Raw genomic sequence first — 24,783 nt, forward strand, 5'->3', positions numbered from 1 at the left:
TCATTAATTGATTCAGCAGCTCTTGCTGTGGCACGGATTGTTACAGAAACAGGATGGGCATGAACAGACAAAATAGGAAATAATTCCCGACCTTCACTATTGAGCATATCATTTCCCAAAATACCGTCAATACCAGGGATGGGGAGATTATCGACAACGGCCAACTCAGTAACCCTATCATATCCGGGAAAAGACAACCTGACATCCACCAACGGAGCAGAAACAATCGTGTTCGGGAACCCTCCCAGAACGACATAATTACCTGAACTCTCTTGTAAACCATTCAAACTCTCACTCAACACCAGAGACCGAGCCGAACCAGTGTCCCTCAAAAACTTCACATTGATAGTTCCAGATTCATGAATTATTTTACCTGGCCAGACATATTTGTCAAAATTGAGTCACCAATTTTTATTGCTAGGGGATGGATTATTATTACTATCTACCCTACTGCTGACTACTTCAGTCTTTTCAACCTTATCACTAAAACCTGACCTGTTGGAAATTAATGAAATTGGATTCTGACCATTTCTCTGCAGATACCTCCTACGTGCATTGCACTGGTTCTGGAAATGACCTGGTTTGTCACACCAGAAAAAGGTTCCTCTACATCCAGTACCTCTGTTATCATTATACCTATTATAGTTATTCTTGCCTGAATTAGGCATACCCTTGTTAACAAAGATACGAGGAGGAGGAGGCCCTGCAGAGACTCCACCAACATTCCTGTTACCTGTAAACAAGACATATTCATCTGACAATTGGGCGGCATCATTCAGTTTTATAGCCTTAACCTCCTCGAGATAAACTCTCAACTCCTTCCTACACGCTTTCTTGAATTCCTCAAGGAGCAACAATTCCCTTAATGCAGCAAAAGACACTACCTGACGACTCTTTAGCCAGTCGTCGAATTGTTCCTCCTTGTCCCGTGCAAATTCAACAAAGGATTGAGAAGGGTGTTTGTTGTAATTCCTGAATTTCAAACGATAAGCCTCGGGTACCAAATCATAGGCTTTTAGGACCAGTGCTTTGACCTTCTGGTAGTCCCGAGCAATTCCTTCCTCCAAGGCATTATATGCCCGGATTGCCTTGCCCACCAATCTACACTGTATTAATACAGTCCACATTTCAGAGGGCCAAGACAATCGAGTGGCAACCCGTTCAAATGCCTTGAAGAATTCAGGGACGTTCTCCTCATCAAAGACTGGCACCAACTTTAATGCCGCACCTAAATTAAATTTATCATTAAAATTATTCTTAGGGGAACTGATCATATTGGTCCCCTGCAACCTTGCCATTTGTAAATTTATATTCGCTACCTCCAACTCGTGACGCCTCGCCCTCTCGTTCTCCTCAAATTCCAATTTCCTCAACTCGATACGTTTGCAAATTAACTTATATTCTACCTCCTCCTTAGACTCTCCCAAACATTCAATAGGAGCCAGGGGTCCCTCTGGCATAAGATTTGGGGAAGGCAAAAATGGATTAGTTGACAAATTACATCTAGGTAAATTGGATGGACCTTCAAAAATAATACCTGTGCGGGGAGGATTCTCAAACAAAGTCAAACCTGCTCTCACACTCAATTTTTCCTCCTCTGAATCTACATCAAACGTACTACCTTCATCATCACTGTCCTTTCTACTTTCGTTAACCAAATTTCCAGCCTCTGCTAAATCTTGAGAAATCTTATCTCTTACTGCCATCAATATTTCCCTCTTAGTGCCCGCAGATTTCAGCGAAACACCTAACCACTGAGCACAAGAAATTAAATGCTTCCTACTCAATACAGGCAAATGCTTTATACAATCGGCCGACCCCAAATATTCGGCAGGATCAAAGACAAACTCTTCCATGATTCCAAAATTAAAGGGGGAGTAAGGCAATACACTATGAAACAGCAAATACTGCTAAATCCACCAAGTGCTGTTCCGCCAACCAAAACACTGAGTACAGCCGAGTGCAATCCTTTCACGGCCGCCAATTGTTACAACCTCCCAGGTTGCAATACAGGTTCTATTAAGTCTTTATATTCACTAGGATTGCAGTCAGTAAATGTACCTCAGTATTAAGGAAAACAGAAACAGAAACTCAAGAAAACTTAACAATATTTATTACAAACCAAGAAATTATTTAAATCAACCTTGTGAAGTTAAATACACTTAATTACAAGAATACATAATCAAGAGAACAAATACCTGGTTCTCTGGATATCGCAAGATAACCTAAAGCTACAACACTAAGCCCTAAACCAGAGAAAATTCTAAGAGAGGAAACATACTTAATATAAAACGAGTTGGATCCAAATAAGGCTAGCCAAAATATTAATATCCTAATAATAATAAGGTAGAAAGAAGTAGGAGATGAAAACAAGGAAAAACCTTAATATTCCTACCTATAACACAAGCTAAACAATATGGAACTCAGTTCACACTAATACCGACCCAGAATCAAACGTGACAACATATACATGTAATCATACATATATATATATATATATATATAATGATTACATGATATATATATATATATATATATAGATATATATATATATATATATATTCATAAATAATCAAAATTGTCAAGAGCTTATGACTTCACCTCAAGTGAAGTATCGAAAGAGGAGTAGAACTCAGGGCCGTGATTAGTCCAAGCTGCTAACGGAAGGGCAAATAATGTACGCCAGGTACTGAAGGGCAACACATTTCCCGATACAAGAGGAACGATAATACGTCTTACCTGACGGCAGCCTCCCTACTAGCCACCTAACGAGTCAAGTATCTCTCACTTTTATGAAGGCTCTTAAAATAAATGAACTACTATTTAAGTAGTCCCACATGTATATAGTTATATCTCTCTCTCTCTCTCACTCTCTCTCTTGCTCATTATATTTATATCTTATTTTCGTCTTTTCACTCAATTTATGGAACATTTTTGTAAATTTCATGGTACTAAGTCGGATAGGCCTCCTTGTTAAAAAAAAAAAAAAATGTATTGTTTTCTGGATGAATCATCTGTTGACCACGTGTGTGCTCCTCCAAGGTGTGGCTGCCTAAAAATCGCTAATCTTGCCCTCAGGCGTTTCCTCGTTTCTGTAGAGTGAAATCGACCTTATTGCTAATCTTGTAGTGTCAGTTTGGATATTAAGCCTACTTTTCAGATCGAAAGTTCTTGGCTCTCTCGCCTTTCATTTTTTCCTCCGTGGTAAAAAAACCTTTATTTATACATAGCATCACGTTTTATATACTTCGTGATAAAGTTATTTATTTATATATGTATATATATATATTAATATAATATCTATATATTATATATATATATTATATATATATATATATATAGATATATATATATAATTTAATATAATATTATAATATTAACTACAGAAAATCTTAATTTTTCATACTTTTCACTGATATTTAAGAAGGGTTCAAGGAAAACAAAGTATGTCATCAAGACATTTTATTGGTTAATAAACTTCTTAAAAGATACAAAGGCGACGTTGAACATTATAACATTGACAGAAAGAAGAAGCAATGTTTTATCTATTATGTCTTTAAATTCCTGGGACCATTTTCGTGTTTTGGAGATAATAGGTAGAAATAACGCTTTAGCCTTAAACTTAATTTAAAAGATAATACGGTTTAGTAGATCGTTGGTCCCAAACTGAGGCGCAATTACTTGTATACTGAAGAGGTTACTGGGAGAGTTGTTCTAATTGCTCTCAAGTTACTTCAACTTTCAGTTTTGAGCGGAAGAGACGCCACGTTTCATAAGCAAACCAAAATTTAGGAACTAATGTATTACGAAAAACGGGAAATAGTGATTCTACAGCTACCGATGAAGTCTTGAGACCAGAGAACTTCATTACCACACACACACTACAAAGCATAACTTCTTTCCTCTGCCGTCTATGAAACTACTGTACATGAGAGAAGAAAGAAGAGTTTTAGGTCATTGGTTGATCATCTGTGAATGTGATGAATAAACGAGAATAATGGGATTTATATGAAAAAAATAAAAATAAAACTGTCGAAAGAAATGAGGTGATGCGCTTCATTGCCACAAATGGCAACTGACTCCAGATCAGTCGAGTGACACAGGTTGTGAACTCTACAATCGTGAAATGTTACGTCGTGCGCTGTCCTATCTATATTTAAGAGTAGAAGGTCAGCACAGACGACTGGTTTCCTCTGATTAACAAGAAAGGAGGCATGTCTTTGGTGAGGGTTTCCAGCCAGGCCATGTATAAAGGCGCGGACACAGTCCCGACAACTGGAATTGGCAGAGTCCTGCAAAAGAAAGAGCATAGCTTGTGTTGAAACTGAATTCGAAATCTGTAACACGATTAGATTTTATCAGCAATAAACAAAGGGGTTACTGGGTGCTATTGATAGTTTTTGGTATTCCGTCTATAACAATTTATTCACTTGCATCGTTGGTTTATCTGCATTAGATTGTAGGTATATTTTTCTCGATGTTTAATATCTATACTTCTATTTTTACTTATTTACTTAATTGCCCGGAGTCAAGAAGGGGTGAGCCTTATAGATGAAAACCCATAGACTCAAGATATTATTTTTTAGCTTGAGTAATATATTTTCCTTTGTTCTGTTCTATTCTATTCTGTTTGTTGTATAGATAACAATATTTTTTATGCACTTTGTACATAATTCGAACTTCATACAAAAAAACAAACGCAGACCTTAAATACTTACATGACGACCATCGTCGCCTTCCTTGAATGCTGTAGAAGCAGCTCGCGCAGTCTGATGTGGCGGTTAGTCTTCTCACGTAACGCTATCAGTTCGGCTTCGGTGATGCACTCGATTCCTGTTGCTGGATAGAAGAAGACACAATAAGGTCTTTGCTCATCGATAGTTTCAGAAGCTTCCTGCTTTACATCGCCAGATAGAAAGATGACCACATAATTCCTGAGTTACTAGATATCTTAAGAATGACCTTGAAGCCACATACCGAATTTTGTTTTTAATAAAACTATAAAAAGATGAAGTTGGTTCTTAGAAAATATATATAAGCAAATTGAAATTTTTAAGTATCTTCCAAATTTAATGGAAAGATGATGAGAAATACAACGGCGTTTTTCCCGATTATTAAAGAAAATGTGCCTTGAATTCAGGTTACATTCAATCCATACCTCCGTTCTGTTCTTCATCGACCTTGAATTTATTGATGAGATTATTGAATTCATTCTGCGATTCTTCCTTTGGCTTCTTCTGGATGTCAGGAATCATGATGACGTCGCTGAAGTCAATACGGAATTTACACAAGAGCTCAGTCATCCTCAGTTGCTCTGACGCCAAATCGTCCTGGAAAAAAAGGAACGTCGTCTTCATGCCTAAGTCACTTCCCGCAGGGGGAGGGGGGAGGTTAAGCGCCGTCAGTGTACCTCACGGGGTGCACTGTAGGCACTACTAAAGGTCTTTTGCAATGTCCCTTCAGCTAGCTGAAATCTCTTATTCCTTTTGCTGTGCCTCCATTCATGTTATCTTTCTTCCATCTTGCTATCCACCCTGTCCTAAAAATTATTTCTTAGTGCAACTGCGAGGTTATCCTCCGGTTATAGTACTGTTCACGTCTACCTACTCTCAATTTCCTTCCCAGCTCAGAATGACCTCATAGGTCCCCGTGCTTGGCATTTGGCCTAAACTCTATATTGCATCCCTAAGTTACTCATTGATTGATTGTATGTAAACTGGCATTGCCATAAATAATCAGAATACGGAGTTTCAGACTAGATCACAGGAGAATCTCGGCCATTTTTTCTCATTAAAGATTCGTGGTCCCTAAATACGTATTCATATTCATAAGATTTTTTTTCCCCATTTGTTTGTTTTAGATTTTAGACAGGAATTCGGTATTCGTTTGAGAATTCTATCAGCATTCTGTAGAACCTTCGCTGCAGGAGGTTTCAGGTGTAGTATATATTATTTTATTTTGTGTTTAACTTACGAATAACTTCCCGTTTAAACAATAAAAAAATATATGGTGCAACTAAGACAAGAAATGAATCGAAGATTAGGGTATTGTTGCCCTTTCTCTCAAAGGAATCGGACCATTTAACACTCGTCTCTCGTTGCCTCTGCGGGATTCAGTCTTTGGTCACCAGAAAGTGGTCCATTCTGCACAAGAGTAGCCTACTGGATGCCCTGGGAGTGACCCAGACCGATTGGTGACTGGATCCAGCTGCGGAGGCCACTTTTGTGCGGAGTGGATATTTCTGGGCTTTGCTAGAGAGAGGAGAAAAACTCGGAGCCCAATACTATTGACGGAGAAGGTGCTGCGAATAAACCTACATTTTACCTCTCACAAAATATTTGGCTTTGCCCTGGAGAACTTTAACTTTTTGCTGTCAAGAAAAATTACGTGTGTGTAGCATAAAAAAATAACATCGTATACTATCCTCAATTGTTAATATCAGATAAAAAGTAGATATTGAATGTTATTCCCAAATATTTTTATGAAGCAGAGAGAGAAAGAGACCGAGTATTGCAAATACCTTATTGTTAGCCAGGCAGAAGATTCTAAGCGAACACTCTGACCAGTGGGCCCTGGTTGTCAGTATGTATGGGAGCAAAAGTGTCAGACCTGAAATGCGAAAGAGTAATTAAGTCAGTTTATTTAATGGCGTGTCATTATAGTCAGTTATACATATATATATATATATATATATATATATATATATATATATATATATATATATATAATTATGTATGTAACCTAGAATAAATACATCGATTAACAAACAACCCATAACTGTACACTGCAGGTTTGTGATCATAGGACTAGTGATGTTCAAAAATCTTTGTTTACCTCCGTCATCGAAGAGCCACCAGACGTCAATGGTGCCCTTGGGCTGTTTAACGTTGAATCTAAGCATGGCATCTATCGACTTTGGCGTCGCGTCTTTGTTCTCTTCTTTCTTTGGCTGTTGTCCGAGCCCGGGATTCTCGTCGTCAAGGGAGACTTCGTTGCTGTAATCTGGTGAAATGTAAAATGATGAATGTAAGCATAATAACAATAAGTGATTTCAGTGAATTGATTGGATTTGTCACCGACTTATTTCAAGTGTTCTAAACTTCAAAACGTCAAAATATACGAAGCTCATTTAAAGATTGACCATAACATCCCTTAATTAAATTATTTCTTTCTGCATCGAGGTAACAGATGGTAACTCTTATATATGATAACTCTTATTATCTCACAGTAGGTTAGATGATTTTACAAGAACCAAGCCAGAAACTTTGATGACTAAAATCGTCATCAAAGATATCGAGAAAAGAACATCGTCACACGTACTTTGGTACTTTTGTGGTCCATCAGGGGAAGTTGAAACACTCGATTTAATTTGTTTGATCTTTGCGGGTAAACTGTCAACGATCGAGCTGTAATCCAGACCTCCTTCTACCTTGAGGATGCCCACTGCCAGATGCAAATCGAAGGCGTAGCTGCGAATATTCGTGTCACATGTGTTAGACCGCGTGAAAAGGTAATATAACGATAGTAGATTATCAACTGCAGCGATACTGCTGGAGGGAATCGCCTATATGCACTTAGGGGAGACGGCGTTAAAGCCTTTTAGAAGCAGACCCTAGCCCTAGCAGCATTTACTTTAAGTCTTTAACCTTTGGTCTCCTCTTCCCTAACTGTCCAGCTCCTTTAACTTTAGGAATAATAATAATAGTAATAATACTGCCATTCTCTTCAATAAAGCATGTCTTAAAGAGGGTCTTTTAATATAGATAATGATAAATAATAATAATAATAATAATAATAAAATAATAATAATCTAAAATGAATAATAATAATAATAATCATAATAAAATAATAATAATAATAATAATAATAATAATAATAATAATAATAATAATAATAAAATGCTTAGGTTAGGTTTGTTTGTTGATATATGTATATATTTTTACCTTCGTTTTCTTTAATATTAAAAAAAATTGTAGACTTTTTTTATAGTATGCCGAGTATTTCCATTAAACTCACGAAAACTATTTAATCCCTCATCTTGTAATTATTCCTGTTCATTAAATTATTTTCTGATTATCAGACTAGGGGTCATATCTCTACCACATTTTCCACCTTAATCTATCAGTCTCAGTAGGCATGGAGTCCATCCAATGTGCCCAAAAATTATTGATTTTTAGATAATCCACAAAAACTCCCTTTCCCCCGAAAATTACAATGTTGAAATAAACTTTTATTCCTATAAACCTATTCATCTTCCTTGTCAAAAGAATGATAATGCAGAAGGTGCAAAATGTACTCACTGGATAGTTTTGAAGTAGGCGTCTAGATCACCGGAGGAGCAAGTACTCCAGTCAGCCTTGAAGCCCATGAGGACGGTGTTGGCGTGAAGTTTCCCGATGCCGGCGTTGGTCATGAGCGATCTAGCTGCCATGTCCATGGAAGGTCCGTCGGCGCAGGCATAGAAGGCCTTGATTTTGTTGTTATCTAACCAAGTTGTTGCCTCGTGCACCAGCTGCTGCTTCACCCTGTAGGACTGCTGCACCTGTTGGTGGAAGGATATTGCATCACTGTTAACGAACTTTGATGGCAGAGGAACGACATCTTAACTTTAGATCTAATGTGCATGCGTATCGGTGTTCAGTCAAAGTTAATGTCATATGATTCGCAGCTGTCGGCATCCGCACGCATAAATGATGCATCAGTTAGAGCAGTTAGAGTTTAGTGTATCGTGTACGTATATATATACATATATATATATTATTATATGTATGTATGTATAATATTGCCACGAAATCTATGCGCATGCGTACATAGACTCAACTGGAGTACACATGCATATATATTTGTGACGACAGTGTACTTACGGGGAAGCATTGGCCTGCAATGAGCAACGACATCTTTTTCGTAATGGCGTTGGCAAAGTGTAGCAGAGGTGGGCGAGAGGAGGGCATGCCACTCAGGACCAAAATTTGAGGACGATAGGTCTTGACGTGCTCCTCGATATGGCTCAGTGACGTCACGGAATTCAGGGCCAATTTGTACGTTTGAGCTTGCGTCGATGATCCCCAGTTTACTTCTGTTAGAGGAAACCACAAATTCTTGGTTCATACACGACAACTTTCTACACAGTAAACAGGAACCTACTACAGTGGTTGTATTTCTGTGCAGCAGGAATGAGTTTTTCCCGTAACGAATTAATTTCATTTTTAAAACAAAACAGAGCAAACTGGAGCTAACAGTGCCACCTATAACTTACCAATGGCAAATCTTGGGTTAACTTGCGTCAGAAGTATAACAGTCACTCATTACTTTTACTTAATGAATTACTTGCTTGGATGAGGCCTTAGGTTTTGAAGTACCTTATGTACGGCCAGACAGTATACATCAATGTGCATGCATGCACACACATAAGTTACAATTAATATTACTCAAACAGAAAAGTGTTCCATAAATGCCTATAATGATCTGAAATACAGTTTTTATATATCCTGAATTTGGTAAAACAAAAAAAAAATGTAGTGACATGGCACTGGCAGTTACAAAGACGTTTTTATAATACACACACACGCACACGCATTTATCTGGGTAACCGCTAAGAAGAATAATATTGCTTTGCTGATTGTTGCATGCATGACAACACAGGCCTGTACCGAGGGGGAGGGGTCGAACGACAAACACCCCCCCAAAAAAAAAAAAATTCTGGATGTCCCTATTTTCTGTGACTATCCTTTTCATTGAACTGTACTTACAAAGTAATAAATAATTATTGTTTTTTGTTAGTCAAAGTTTATAAGATATCAACAAATAAAGTAATATGGATGTTATTGTTAACATGATAAATGAATGAATCAATAAAACTGAAGAAATATTCTTGAATTTCAGTGCGAACTTTCAACATTATAAGTAAAATTCTGTTACCCTAAGTCAGTACTTTTAATAACATCTAATCGGGTAGAAGGGCATAAACCGCATACCCAATTTTTCTTAATATATCTAAAATAAAATTTTCAAGTATTTCATCTGGTATATACCTACATATGCAATGACATTTAAAGAAGAAAAGGTCCAGTTTTGGGAAAAACGCCCCCCCCCCCTCACCCCATAAAAAAACTCTTGGTACGGGCCTGCGTGAACACCTATAGTCCTCTAGACTATTATTGAAATGCAAAACACAAACCTGGTTTCCTGTACTGAACGACAACGTATAACAGTAAGATGATGATGAAAGTCAGCAAGGCGGTCCACCACTGAATCAGAAACATGATGGAGGTGCATAACAAGGCTCCGGCCAAGCTCAGCCACTTGTTGTAGTACTGAAAAAATGAACAGAAAGAAATACTGTAAATCTTATATGGACTGGATGAATAAGCTCATTCGTTTAGAAGCTTGAAATGAGAAGGGGAGTAAATAGTAATCAAACGATCATTGTCTTCAGATAGTCGCATTGGGAAGAATGGAGATTGATAGTCTCAAAATCGAATGGCTGCTCCTACGTGCTAAATCAGTACCGAATAGTAGTTCTCCTGTTGTTATCATAAGTTAGGAATAACGTAAGAAGTACAGTACGCTGATTTTAGTTTCTAGTCTAGAGTGTTATTATGAAAACTGATACTTCATTGGTCAATGACAACCACTCAATGCTTCGCTGAATAGATTGATCCCGTTGGGGGCTAATGCCGTTAGTGCACCTCACGGTGTGCGCTGTGGGCATTACTAAAGTTTTTTAGCAGCCTTCTTTCGGCCCCTAGCTGCAACCCCTTTTGTTCCTATTACTGTACACCCATTCATTCTATCTCTCTTCCACCTTGCTATCCAAATCTCGTAACTATGATTTCATAGTGCGAGGTTTTCCTTGTTAACCCTATCAAACATCTGTACTCAAAATTTCCCTTTCAGCGCAGAGTGATCTCATAGGTCCCAGCGCTTGGCCTTTGGCCTAAATTTTATATTCCATTCATGCAAGTGTTTATTAGTAAGACATCGAGTTGTAAATGCTCGAGTTCCAAATAGGTTCTTGAAGGAAACTGGCCTTACCCTGAAAGTCGGCCTCCAGCCTGGACCCTTTTGTAGGGAAGCGTGGAATGTGGAGAGGTTGATCAGGGCATAAGAAGCTAAGAAGAAGTTGGTGATGATTGGCGCAATGGAATCCAAACGACCTGTTGGTGAGTAAAACATGAATTATATATATATATATATGATTATAATCTCTCTGACACGGGATTTATATATCAAATACCACAAGGGAGAAATGAAAAACAGGTGTGAATCCTGACGGGTGTCGGCTTTATTACTAAGCCATCTTCAGACGACTGATACAAAGTCGTAGAAATTCACGATACATACGATAACAAGGATGTTCTTATGAACTGTCTTGCTAGCCTGTAATATATTGTGACCGGCACTTTGTATCAATCATCTGAATATGGCTCGGCAAGAAAGCCAACACCGGTCAGGATGACAAGAGATAAATCATGAACGAGTACAATGTAAAACAAATGGAGCACAGTCACTTACCAATAAGGAGGAAGATGAGGCTGATGATGAATGTCAAAACGTAGCCTCTGTAAGGTTGGTCGCTGCTGCCGTAGCCTTTGCCGAAGAATTCGATGCCGGGATACAACTTGTCCTTGCAAAGGGCCTGAGAATGAAAAGAGTAGGTCAGTGTTTTTCCGGATGGTCTTATTCAAAAAAAGGAATTTTGCTAACCGTGTTCGCTTCATAGATGCAATGGCTTTTACTGAAAGGTATGCGTAACTTTACAATAGATTGTACTGCCATAAGGTATGCGTGGCTTAGAGGGTTATTGCCGTAAGTAAGCCTCACGCGCGGAGCACTGTAGGCATTACTTAGGGTTCTTTGCAGCGTCCCTCACACCTTTTACCGTACCTCCATTCTTATTCTCACTCTTCCATCTTACTTCCCATCTTTGCAACCTTTCTCTCAATGAATGACCTCATGGGTCTCGGCGTTTGGCCTTGGGCCTAAATTGTATATTCTAATCTGTTCTCAGTAGATTGTACTGGAAGGTTTGCATAGCTTTACAATAGATTATACGGGAATGTATGTATATGTAGCTTTACAATAGATTTTACAAAAAAAAGTATGCGTAACTTTACGATAGATTATACTGGAAGGTACGGGGTAACTTAACGATAGATTGTACTGGAAAGTATGCGTAACTTTACGATAGAAGATACTGAGAGTTATGCGTAATTTTACAATAGATTATACTGGGAAGTATGCGTAACTTTACAATAGATGATACTGAGAGGTATGTTTAACCTGAAATGCTCAAGGGTGATATTCCTTCCGGAATCTTTTGGGATCTACCGAGTGAGTGATTATCACCCTGCGTCAATGAAACTGTTTCATGTTGTTGTAGGCCATGAAGGTATGTTTCCGCAATAAAAATACAGTCAAGAAACTGAAGTGTAAAATGCAGAAGTTTCAAACGCCGTCGGTTTCATTTGAGATTCAGGTATTAAAGAAATTATTTATTTCGGCTGTTTTTGGGGGCGTAGAGGAAACGATATTAGCATTTGGGAGACCGATCAGGAATGTTGGACTTTCTCTTGTTCCTAGCAAAGACAAGCTTTTCAAAATGTCTCGATCAAAAAGGTAATTAATGTCAAACTTGCATCTGAAACAAATACGTCTAATATGCATTCATGTAAAAATATAGAAAGAAAGTAGCAGTCTCTGAAATATAGCACTTTCTATATTTTTTGTGTTTTTGTGGGCTCCTTTTATTATATATATCTATATATATATATATATATATATATATATATATATATATAGATATATATGATATATATATGGGTAGGGTTCATATTCATCTCACCTGGAAGATTCTTGGAGCAGACACCAAAGAAGCAAGAGCTGAAGACAGAGTGGCTGCGAAACATCCAGCATAGATCAGAGGGCCAAAGACGGACATCAGCTCCATTACCTTTAATAAAGAAAAAATAGGATAAATAAACAGTGAATGTCAGCCAGAGATTTTGATTTAAAGATGCATGTATTCGCAAGTATTTTACATGTTTCTCTGACGGGCTGGCGAGGAGCGAGAAGCCGTGCCAGCACATGTCTGGCTTAATCTATTATTATTATTAATATTCCGAAGATGATCTCTATTCATATGGAACAAGCCGACAGGGGTCATTGACTTGAAATTCCAGCTTCCAAAGAATATGGAGCTTATCAGGAAGTTAGAGCAGGTAAAGAGAAATACAGAAAGAAGAACGGGCACACCTCCACATTGCATCACGCACGTTAACACGAAGGGACAACTTACCTGATTGTTGTTTTGTAAGCCGTAATCACATTCGATGTCGGTGCAGTTCGTGAAAGTCCAATTTGCCACCTGTGACACGTCGCCAGTGGCATCCCTGACAACTCCAGCGCCGCTGAGCAAGATGAAGACCAAGTAGGAAGAGTACGAAACGGCGATGGCCAGGAGCGTGCCCTTAGGAATGGCGCTGGAGGGGTCCTGAGATAAAAAAGAAGACGAAATGCTAGATAGAGTAGGAAGTACTTAGCTAAATATTTGCCCGGTGTGGATGATTCATCTCAAACATCAGACTAAAAAGGAAACATTAACCTTAGCATCAGCCTTTAAAATAAGAAGGACGTGTTATCAGTGGAGAGGGAAGCTTACTCTAAATATCACGAAGTATTGAAGTATGTCGATAAAGAAGGACTGCTGAAACTGAATAAATGGACACAGTAGACTCTCTTTAGACACAAATATCCGCAATTGCATGATGTTCATACTCTAACATTTTTTGTCATGAAAAAAAGTACTTTTGAGACTGACGAATACCGAATGTCGAATAAGAGTTACTTGGGAACTTACCTTCAGATCGCCAGAGATATTGGCTCCAGCCATGATACCGGTACAAGCGGGGAAGAAAACACTGAAGACGACGAAGAAGGACTGTTGCAGCCCGACGTCATCCTTGCGATAATCCGAGTATAGATTATCCATGAACACGGTACCTGTTTGGGGGATTGAATTAAACTTCAGACGGAGTAACTACCTAGATTCTGCCAGTAAGACGTATTAGGTTAAACATGGTGAGTTAATCCAAATAAATGGCTAAATCTAAAATCTCTGTATAAATATTTAGATCCATTAAGGAGAATGAATCCAAAAACTCGGTCACGTAAGAAATGGTAGTATTTGTGTCATGCTAACTAAAGAGTAGGAAGTGCTAATGTAAATATTATGCCAGGTAAGGAGGATTCATCTAAATTTGTAAACCAAGGGGGAACTGTGACCGCAGATTGGCAAGGCTTAATTAAATGTGCATCGGTCCTCAATACTTATTGGTCACGCTGGACTTTCTTTCCGCCAGCTTGTGTACCTGTGTTAGTATTTTGTTACATATTATTTGGAATGCACCTTTTGAAGCAGACAATTTTGTAAGGGGGCGTGGGTGGGGCGGATGGTTTGACATTCTGACATGTGGTGAAAGGGTGCATAGGCCAAAAAAGGTTGAGAACCGTTGATCCAAAACATTAGGCCAAAAAGGAAGTAAAACCTTAGTATGCGCCTATGATATTAGAATTGATATCCCTAGTAGATCAATGAGCGGAGTTTACTCTAAATATAAAGCCAAGTAAGGCAGGGGGGTGGGGGCGGGGGTGGGGAATTCGTGTGAACATAATGCGAAAGGTGAGAGAGAAATTAAACCTTTGTAGGAATTGGGTTTCAAGCTGATGGAAATGTTTTGAAGATTCCGGTGAAATGTCAGTCCTTATAAGCCAAGATAAAAGAAAAGCTACAATAATTAAAGCATTCAATTTCTGCTCAGTTTATCATATTATTGCTTGGATATGCGGTATCTCAGGTTACTTGTATTGTTTTGGGAAAACTGGTCAAGTTTTGCAATCTCAGGTATTAGAAATTTGCTTTTGCCTAGACCCACATTGAACTGTGAAAATGTCGAATCATTATTATAAGGAACCTAAGTATTTCAAGACTGATAAGTTCTCTATTTTATTATGAACTGGAGACTAAAAGAAATTACAGCGCGCCAGCTTCCATCAAAGTTATCAAGTATTCATGAAATTTGACAGGAAACTGCAAAATTTTGGACTTTTAGAAGGGCCTCTAAAAGTCTGCCATGACCTTTAACTGGAAAAGTGTTAATTCTTTGGGCTGTTGTTATTAACCATTATCATTTAAATCCTGGGCATAATAGATATGCTGTATAATTTGTTCCTCTTAGTCCTTCAGTGTCTGAAGACCCAGGCGCTTTTTAGAAAAGGACTGGATAACTTTGTCCCAACCTGAAATTGTTATTGCCGCGGATAATGTGCAGCGCAAGTTTTGTTCATCACTTATTTTATTATTATTACTATTAACTTTTAATTCATTCCTCGTTCTTTCTAAGAACTTGAAAATGTAAGTATTCTTATGGGAATGTGGAATTTAGAGCTAATAACATTATAAAAATAGTTTGAGCTACTTGGTGGGTAGATGTTACTCTACTGAAGGAATTTGAAGCGTTACATTGGGAGACGTTATTGAAGAGTTCCAGCAAGAAAGACCAAATGATTATCTTACCGTTCAAACCAACGAATCCTTTGGCAATTTCTTCGTCGCTCATTGGACCGATGAAAGCTCCTATTATGAAATCCAAGATTGCCACAATGAGCACGACTAGCAAGACTAGCTGAGCCTGAAGAAGAATAAAAAAAAATAAAACACCATTAAACAATGTAGTTATTCCGTTTTTAAGAAAACGAACTTTAGCAGACGCTTGAAAACGTCATCTATTTGCTTTCAGTAACATCAGGCAATATACAAAAGTGTGATTAAAATACTCTTATTTATAGATTGATTTTTTTCTTTTAACTTTCGGCCCTCATAGACTCCCTTCTATTTCGTACGTTTGGCGGGTGTTATTACCAACTTTCTCCTCCTGACTATTATGGTTCACTTGCTCTCTTTTACCATCAGCCATATTATCTGATCCATTAATAAACAGAACACATCCAGTCATTCAACATCCAAATTAATATACATTTAATTTTTCATAATTTCCGTAAATCATATCGTCATAACTTTACTCTTGCTGTCATTTTCATTCAACTCTCTCCCGTTATAAAGTTAAATATATCTTAGTTTAACCAGACCACTGAGCTGATTAACAGCTCTGCTAGGGCTGGCCCTAAGGATTAGATATTTGTACGTGGCTAGGAACCAATTTGTTACCTAGCAACGGGACCTACAGCTTATTGTGGAATCCAATCTACATTATATCGAGAAATTGATGTCTAATCACCAGAAATAAATTCCTCCGATTCCACATTGGCAGAGAAGGGAATCGAGCGGAACTGTCTCCCGTTATAAACATTTAAGATCATTCACCTGTCTTTCCTACGGAAGATACCGAGAAGATCAGTAACCATTCAATTTGACAATGACGTAAATGGAACCAAATACTGGAGGTGCTTGGTCGTCACACTCACCCTATTTTCCCAAGCCATTCCGATGATGCAAATGGCCGTGAGGCATATCAGCGTGATGGCCCCGACGATACGGATGTCGTTCACGCTTCCGTCGACTATTTGGACGCCTTGCGACTTCAGGAGGTCATTCATAGATTCGCAGAAACCCACGGTGTGCATAGCGGCGTTGACCGCGTTGGCCAGAGAGAAGACGAGACCAATGGCGCCGCCGAATTCCGGTCCCAGGGAGCGACTGATCATGTAGTACGTCCCACCTGCAAGGAGATTCGCGGGAAATAGTGGTTGGATTCAGACGCTGCGTTATGCTGATTTGTGTTGACTAATTATTACTATTTATTCTTAAAAGATAATACTCATTTTTTTTAAAGGCCACGACTTTGCCAAGCAAGCTTCCTCAAAACCAAGAATGAAAGGCACTTACCGCCTTTGATGATACCGTTGGTGGAAATGGCAGACATAGACAAGGCTGTGATGCAGGTGACGAGGTTGCCGCATGTTGCAACGAGTATAGCTTGTACTGCAAGGAGATCAAAGTCTAGAATTAGAGCTGCTTTTTGGCGCATGTTGCAATTACCCGTCCTTAGATAGTCGCAGGTAATTAGGTTTAGTTTGAATAAGACGCATTTGACCCTTCTGTGTCAATTTATTCAAGATTATTCCCTGGGGCTATTATATGGTATTTGTATGGTATCGAATTATTTAGTCTCGATTATACTCTATTCAAACATTTTCTCTGTTTTTAGTAGATTAATACTTTGTTGTCATACGACTGAAATTCGTTATTTATTAACGTTACTCTGGATCACACAAGTTTTCCAAGAGTATTCCATAAATCCTAGTATTGACCAGTGTTACCATTTAAAAAGGCTTATATTAGATTTTGCATAAACACAGAAGAAAATTAATTGCTTTTCAGTAGAGGAAGCGTCTGCGCCTCACTCAGGGAACAACGAAAAAATTAGATAAATACATAGTGTTCGAAAGATCAGAGATGACACTATGACTCTATCGCGCACGATCACTTGACAGAGAAACGCAAGACAAAAACATAATTTCATTAAAATTAACTTCCTTTTATGATTTGAAGAGATTTACATAGACTTATAGCTACGGATTAGACGGAATCTTCATAAGAGAATATTTTCTTGTGTTTTGATGTAAAGCATGTGCTTTTAGATATAATTCTTGTCAAGAATTGGAAACAAACATTTCTAAGTAGCTAGATACTTTCACATACTTATTCCACATTGTCCAGTGACCCAAGAGAGTCGGAGGAAGAGAATGACTCCCCAGATGTTGAGGAGACACCTAATGAAGACACCTCTGATCCATCCGAATTTATCGCTAAGATCAGCTTGACCCCCTCCATGTCCTGGTTTTTCCTTCACCAGCCGGTCCTGAAAAAACAATGTAGAAATTAAATAACAGCAGAATAAAGAAAAAAGTCATTGAGAGAGGAGTAAAGAATGAATGAACAAACCGAATACATAAGTTTCTGCTGGATGTTTGGCAGCTTCACTTCTGCTTATTCATGACACTCGGTCCCTCAACCAGGTTAGTTTCCGGGGTTACATTAGTATGGAAGTATAGGAATACCCAAAATGCATTATTCAGAACCTGTATGGCTGAGTTGTATGGCCTGATACGGATCGTACCATTCAATTTAGGCGTTATGAAAACAAATACCATGACTATGTCTAGGCGGAGGCATTACTTCTTGTTTGTCATTAGACTCAGTCACTGATTCTTATAGTCCCTGCCTATGCTAATGTATTCCCCATCCTCTGCCTTAGTAACTATATATTCACACTTGAGCAGCGTTTGTAGATGAGAAGTATATATTGACGGACGGGTCTTTTTGTACCTGAGTGAACGAAGCACCAGGCTTAATGAAAGTGGGTACTTACTGTCCAGTTATGATCATATCGGGAATCGTGTCGGCTGTAATAATAGTACCATTGATGCAATAAAGGTTTTAATTTGTTTCTCAAGCATCAGACAAGGTATTCTTGGATCATGTTTGTTTGAGGGAACAGGAGAGCAAAGCATCGGTACATGGTCATTCTCATAGAATTTTTGGGAATGAGAATCAGATTTAAACAGGTGAAACCGTTGGCCGTGGGATTTGCAGAAGGCGGAACAAAGCTGTTATGATGAAAAATAAAACCATTCTGGGCTGGAAAGAAACGTACCTCTAACGGTTTTCGAAGAAAATATTTATATATAATTCAGTTTCGGAAATTCTGAGTGGCATTTTCGGACTGTGAAACCATAAGGTATCTGTAATCTACAGTGTTTACAGCCTGGCCTGGCTGAAGAAGCTTTATCCAGGAAACAGCACGGCGACCAATTGCCATCTTGCGTGGGAAAGTCTACACCAATTTCGTCTTGGAGTTGTTTGTGAAGACACCCCATGCACCATAAGGAGAATTAAGATGCAGCACCGATATGCAGTGATGTGCCTTGCTGTCGAACTTCTCAGTTCCTGAGGTCCTTTATTCCTCAACCGAAAATGCAATGCATTACTATCCTAATACCATTCTTCTTGCGTATAGATACATTTTTATCTATTTACTGATTTTTTTTTAAATAAGTGATATCTCTTCTCTATGTATTTCCCTTTACTTTCTCTTAGGTTTTCCTAATGAACTGGTCTGTGGAAGCTTGAAATTCAAGTCAATTGCCCCTGGGGGCTCGTCCATATGAATAAGTTTCGTCTACTGAATAATAATAATACTTCAGTCATGTGCAAACAGACGAGGTATGAATAATAGCCATACAGTCGCATTTAACATGTGCAGCTGCATGCGAGCAATGACCAAACAGCGGAGTAATTATTACCGGTACATGTTTCACGTACTTAAGTGAAATAGGTAAGATGATGCGTTAACCCTTAATACTGACGAAATCTAGATAACAGGCTAATATGTTACGCATGCCAGGCAGTGCTCGGAAGGGATCTGACAGGTATCATAAAAGTAATAACTAGTTTTGTTATTTATGCAGGTTGCTCTTATCGTTAGTAAAGGTAAATTAACATTCTCTAAAAAGAAATTATCTGAGAAATCCTGTTTTCATCGGTGAATAGTGATTATGAAAATGTGAGCTCTTCTGGTTCATTAGGTAGATTTAAATGATAATAAGTACTTCGAAAACATATAGATAAATAAAATAACACATTTCTGAGCTTTTTCGAATGCGGTTAACGTCTTACCAGACTTATGGAATTGCTTGATAAAGTCATATGATGATTATTTTTATGACTGGTGCCTTTTTCGATGCATTTTTGGGTGAACCTGTTCAGCAGCGTTAAAAGCAAAGTGCAGGTAAGTGTCCAATGGAACCTATGTGAATTTGTTTTTAATTGTGGTAGGTCTTGAAAAAGGTACAAGAGTAAGCTAGACTGTAGGTTGTTTGTTACTTGTCGAACTTTGTCTTTTATTAAAAGATTAGACCCATAAAGCATCTTGATAAGTCGAAGGGTCACTTTAAGAACATCATAAAGCCCTACAAAGTATGACAAATATTGCTTTTATTTTCATTATTTTGGTCCAGTGGTAGAATCTTGGACAGAAAGAAGATGGTAAGGAAAAAGGAATGATGAAAATGCGCAAATATTCAATTCTGGATTCTCGCGTCACATTGCGTGTGTGACTGTTTAGGCAATGCTCGGTACCGGATGACGTTAATAAAATCCATTGCATTCACTTAACGATCATTAGTGTAAGCCATTTCGTAGCAATAACAAGCTAGTAATTTCGGTTTCGGTAGCAGATCACTGGGCTCGCGTTTAGCAGGGTCCTTGGTTCGAACCCTGGTAGTCACCCAGAGTTCGAACCACCAATTGTGATTATATATATATATATATATTATTATATTATATATATAATATAGTGAAGATATATATATATATATGATATATATATATTATATATTAGTATTAATATAATTATATCTATATATATATATATATAATATATATATATATATATATTTTTTTTCCTGTGGCCTTTGGCTAAACATATTGTCACGCATTATTTAGTAACATATTAGCCTATATATATATTATATAATGTATATATAATATATACACAATATATATTGCACTTGTTCAGCGTCGAAAACATCATTTGTTTTGATAACATTAAATGATATCAGCCAGACACATAATTATGAGTAAAGAGTGGAAATCATCTACGGTACCTTATCCACACCGGGTTGGTGGAGGTCATCTAGCGTCGGCCTCTGGCTGTAAGGGCCGGACCCGTTGACGATGCTGGACAAGTTCCTGTAGTGGTCGAGGTTTGGCAGGGCTTCTCGGGTCATGCGACGCAGAGACAAGAAGGTGGAATATGTGATGCTTCCGCGGTGTTGTCTGTCATCGCCGAGCGGCGTGAACTGATTGGAACCGCGCTTCAGACTTGGGTCGTTCAGGTCTATGGACGGAGGCCGGCCTGGGAACGAGAGGGAATTCAGTACCATGAGGGAACGCGCGCTGACGTTCTCTGATTAGCAGAAATGGTATTAAGGAAACAGAGAAGGAAGAAAACTAAAGGAATACGTATATCACAAACATATAAGCTAAATTTATTTTTAAATTGTGGATGCTGTGTTAAAGAACTTACAAGATATAATGTCAATGGATGTGAGAGAGTTGAAAATTTACTCAGAAACCTCTGATACGTAAAAATATTTTTATTAATATTATTGTTATTATTAATCAGAAGATGAACCAATTCATATGAAACTGCCCAGATGGGCCATTGACTTGAAATTCAAGCTTTCAAAGAATATGGTGTCCGTTTGAAAGAAGCAACAGTGGGCAATAGGAAATACAGCGAGAAGAGATTAAAGAAAGATAAATGGAGAACGTGCAGACAGCCAGAGAAACATTACAAAGGAAATATCAAGATGCGAAGTCCGATATCCTACCTCTTGGGGTGACAGAGTCGTCGGCTGTGAACGCTGGATCATCAACGTCAACCCGGGTGACAGAAAACTTGGAATTATCAGGCGAGCTCATGGCTGCGTCCTTTCCTGCAATTGGAAGAACGAGGAGAATTAGGGTGGTTGAAAATATTCATTGGAATGAATATGCTCTAGTTATATTACTCAGTTTGAGATCAGGTGGAAAGGCTGAGCAATGATGCGACCAGTGTGTTTGTTTATGTGTTCGTATATATATATATATATATATATATATATATATATATATATATATATATATATATATATATATATGTGTGTGTGTGTGTGTGTGTGTGTGTGTGTGTGTGTGTTGTGTGTGTGTGTCGTGTGGTGGCGCAGTGGCAAGGTTCTCTCCTACCAGTCGAGGGGACCGGAGTTCAAAACCCGCCACTCGCTTGTGGCTTGTTAATGGCGCCATTGCATAAACCCGGTGGCGAGTAGGAGAACGGGTATCAGCTCTGTAGCTGGGGGGTTAAACAGTGGGCCTAGCGACACACTGGCCACGTTTCTTAGGTATTGGGACCTGACCCCCAGTGGCTGTTAGCCAAAGGAACAAGAGATCAACGCCTGCCCTATGAGCCTTGCATAGGATCAGAAGGACTTAAACTTTTAAAATTACACACACACACACACACACACACACACACACACACACACATACATTTATATATATATATAAGTGCATGCAAATTGACAAAGTTATGTTTTCGTGATTCAGTCAGGAAATTAACTCAAAAGTCATGTTTTTATGATATAACATATAAGTATGAACGATATCAGTGCACTTGAATATCAAAAGCATCAGTGTAAATGTATTGCTCATATTCTTTAAATTTTCTTCATCCATTAAAGTCAGGGGTATCCAAACATCCTCAGAAAACATACAGTACTTTTACTTTGCTACTGCAGATGCAAGATTGAAGTTCAAACCCATTCGAGACGCAGTTTGCATGCAAGTGGTAATGATAGGTTGAATTCTGATGAGTTCTATTTACGTCATTGTTTACTGGGTTATCCCCTTAGGGAGCTAGTGCTGTGCTGCAGGCAATGATTAAAGACCTTTGCAATGTCCCTCAACTCCCTCATGCCACTGGCCGAAAGTGGCCCAGTGCTTGGCTTGACAGCCTGAATTTCTTAAATCATCAATCCATGTCATCCATACTAACAACAGTAGCTTGCAAGTTCCAGATGATACTGGAAAATTAATGATGCCTACTTCACAAACTTTTTAGAACATTAAATTACAGTGTAGGTGAATGGTGTACCCAGGGCTAGTATTGTTGAAAGCATGTACAGTGCAAATATTCTCTAAAATGGTAATTGAAGTGTCAACAGGCTTAAAACCATCTACAAGTTTTGTAATAATTCGAGAATTTGAAAAAAATTACTGTTTGACTATAAATTTTTCAAAGATATTTATTCCCTGTTAAGTGTATTTCAAGTCAACACTGGTGCAAATATACCCAAACTTGGTTTGATTGTGCTTTATACAGGGCCATCTGATTGGGCACGTTGGCTGAAGAAATGATACTATGAGTCGTATCCAAAGAGGACTTGGCTGTGACGACCGAATTAGAGAAGGCAAAAGGATAATCGACTTGTCGATATTGTTTGATATGAGAAAAACAATCTCCTTCATTTACAAGAGGGAAATACTAGGGGCCAAGTTAAGACAGCCTGGCTTTAGAAGGCAGCTTAAAGAAAAAGTATCAAAGATCATTCAAGAGATGGTACCATCAATGCATAGTGGAACCAGATTGTGAAAATCATGTTAAGACACAGTAAGCACATCTTAGGAGAAACTTGGTGGTTTAATGTTTAAGTACAATATGCAACAAAAAGAAAGAAAGAAGAAATGAGAAGCGACACATTAAGTTTTCAAGGAAAGGACTGAGGAAACAGAAAATATAGTTTGTGATCAGCTGTATCAACTATCAAGATTTAGAAGTGAAAGAAGGCGCAGGGAAGATATTTGGCTGGCTAAAGCAAGAAACAAAATAAGGGATGTAGGAAGCCTGAATTCTGGGATGGTTAATGAAATAATGACAGAAGAGGAAAAAGAAGCTATGAAAAAGATGGCATACTTATGGAGGTATGGAAGAGACTGGGATGGTCTAGGAGGGAATAGATATACTGTGGAAGTTAATGAGGAAATTTATGGAAAAATAAATCATCTTCCAATATGGAGAGAGAGGACACTGATACTGATTTCTAAGAGATATTAGACAAAGAGTTGCGAGAGCTACTATAGAATAATTAAATTAGTTGCCCATATCCCAAAAATATTTAAACATAATTGTAGATGGAAGACTTAGACAGCAGGGTAAGATTGGTATGGACAAATTAATCTTCAAGATAGAGATTGATGCCATTGATGGAATATTTTCTTTACAGAAAGTAAAGCAGCAGTACAGAGAGAAGCAGAGGGCTCTTCATATGGGCTTCATCAACCTACAAAAAACATATAATAGCAAATCTAGACAAGAAGTGTTGAGAATTTAAGTAGGAGCATCATAAAAATCTATGAGAGTAATTAGTGAAACTTATTGAAATGTAACGACCAGTTTGAAAACAACTGTACAGATGGCTAGCAGTTTCTAGGTCAGAGTCAAACTACACCAAGGATCAGCACTGAACCCATTGTATATCAGAATCTTGCCAGATGCAGTGGCTGAGGATGTAAGTGAGGAGCTACCTTGGTGTATGCCTTGTGCTGATAACATTGTTTTGATTTCAAAAGCTAAGGAGAAGCTAAGTGGAGGTTTTGATTTAATTTTATGAAATTTAGACTGTCAAACCAATCTCTGGGGCACGTAGTGGCTGTTCAGTGAAAAGGAGTTGGAGTGGCAGGACAGCAAGATAAAGTGATCCAGCAAATATGGGAAATGAAGTACAAGACTCTAAAGATGTGACTGGGAGAAAACCCCACAGCTGCACTAAGAAGTAATAGAGAGGTTTAACAGCAAGAATGAAGAAAGAAGTGAGAATGGGAGGAAAGTAAAAAGCTAAAATGTTGGTGCAGCTAGGGACCAAAGGGATGCTGAGAACACCCTTTAGCAATGCCTTCAGTGCGCCATGTTAGGTGCGCTGGTGGCGCTATGCCTCACAGGGGGTAGGTGGAAATATGAGTTAGCAAGCAGAGGAATGAAGATGAGTTGCACAAAGACTGAATACATGACAAACGGGCTGATTGCCAGCGAGCCACGATTAAGTTAGGAGAAGTGAATATCAAGAGTGTTTAAGCATAAGTGTCTGGGTTTGATAATAGATGAAGTGGTTGATGTGGATAAAAATGTTAACCACTGAATTCATGCCAGATGGAGTAATTTCGGG

General features: G+C 38.3%; 1 protein-coding gene across 2 annotated transcripts in view; it reads right to left on the minus strand.

The window, feature by feature from the left end:
• Positions 1 to 3,447: 3,447 nt before the first annotated feature.
• LOC135195635 (bumetanide-sensitive sodium-(potassium)-chloride cotransporter-like) overlaps positions 3,448 to 24,783 on the minus strand; it is a 116,851-nt gene continuing 95,515 nt past the window's right edge. For both annotated transcript variants that reach the window (XM_064221993.1, XM_064221992.1), the window contains 20 exons: positions 21,415 to 21,519; positions 20,686 to 20,936; positions 17,720 to 17,879; positions 16,904 to 16,999; positions 16,483 to 16,736; positions 15,575 to 15,689; positions 13,859 to 14,001; positions 13,298 to 13,492; positions 12,845 to 12,952; positions 11,515 to 11,638; positions 11,035 to 11,156; positions 10,178 to 10,313; positions 8,865 to 9,076; positions 8,301 to 8,542; positions 7,321 to 7,469; positions 6,835 to 7,002; positions 6,521 to 6,609; positions 5,159 to 5,330; positions 4,719 to 4,839; positions 3,448 to 4,292 (listed from right to left, as the gene is read on the minus strand). In XM_064221993.1, the coding sequence (XP_064078063.1) occupies positions 4,157 to 4,292; positions 4,719 to 4,839; positions 5,159 to 5,330; positions 6,521 to 6,609; positions 6,835 to 7,002; positions 7,321 to 7,469; positions 8,301 to 8,542; positions 8,865 to 9,076; positions 10,178 to 10,313; positions 11,035 to 11,156; positions 11,515 to 11,638; positions 12,845 to 12,952; positions 13,298 to 13,492; positions 13,859 to 14,001; positions 15,575 to 15,689; positions 16,483 to 16,736; positions 16,904 to 16,999; positions 17,720 to 17,879; positions 20,686 to 20,936; positions 21,415 to 21,505 (3,084 nt within the window). In that variant the 5' untranslated portion in view covers positions 21,506 to 21,519 and the 3' untranslated portion in view covers positions 3,448 to 4,156. The remainder of the gene's footprint in view (positions 4,293 to 4,718; positions 4,840 to 5,158; positions 5,331 to 6,520; positions 6,610 to 6,834; positions 7,003 to 7,320; positions 7,470 to 8,300; positions 8,543 to 8,864; positions 9,077 to 10,177; positions 10,314 to 11,034; positions 11,157 to 11,514; positions 11,639 to 12,844; positions 12,953 to 13,297; positions 13,493 to 13,858; positions 14,002 to 15,574; positions 15,690 to 16,482; positions 16,737 to 16,903; positions 17,000 to 17,719; positions 17,880 to 20,685; positions 20,937 to 21,414; positions 21,520 to 24,783) is intronic.

The sequence above is a fragment of the Macrobrachium nipponense genome, chromosome 16 (genome assembly GCF_015104395.2).
Source record: "Macrobrachium nipponense isolate FS-2020 chromosome 16, ASM1510439v2, whole genome shotgun sequence".
NCBI lineage: Eukaryota > Metazoa > Arthropoda > Malacostraca > Decapoda > Palaemonidae > Macrobrachium > Macrobrachium nipponense.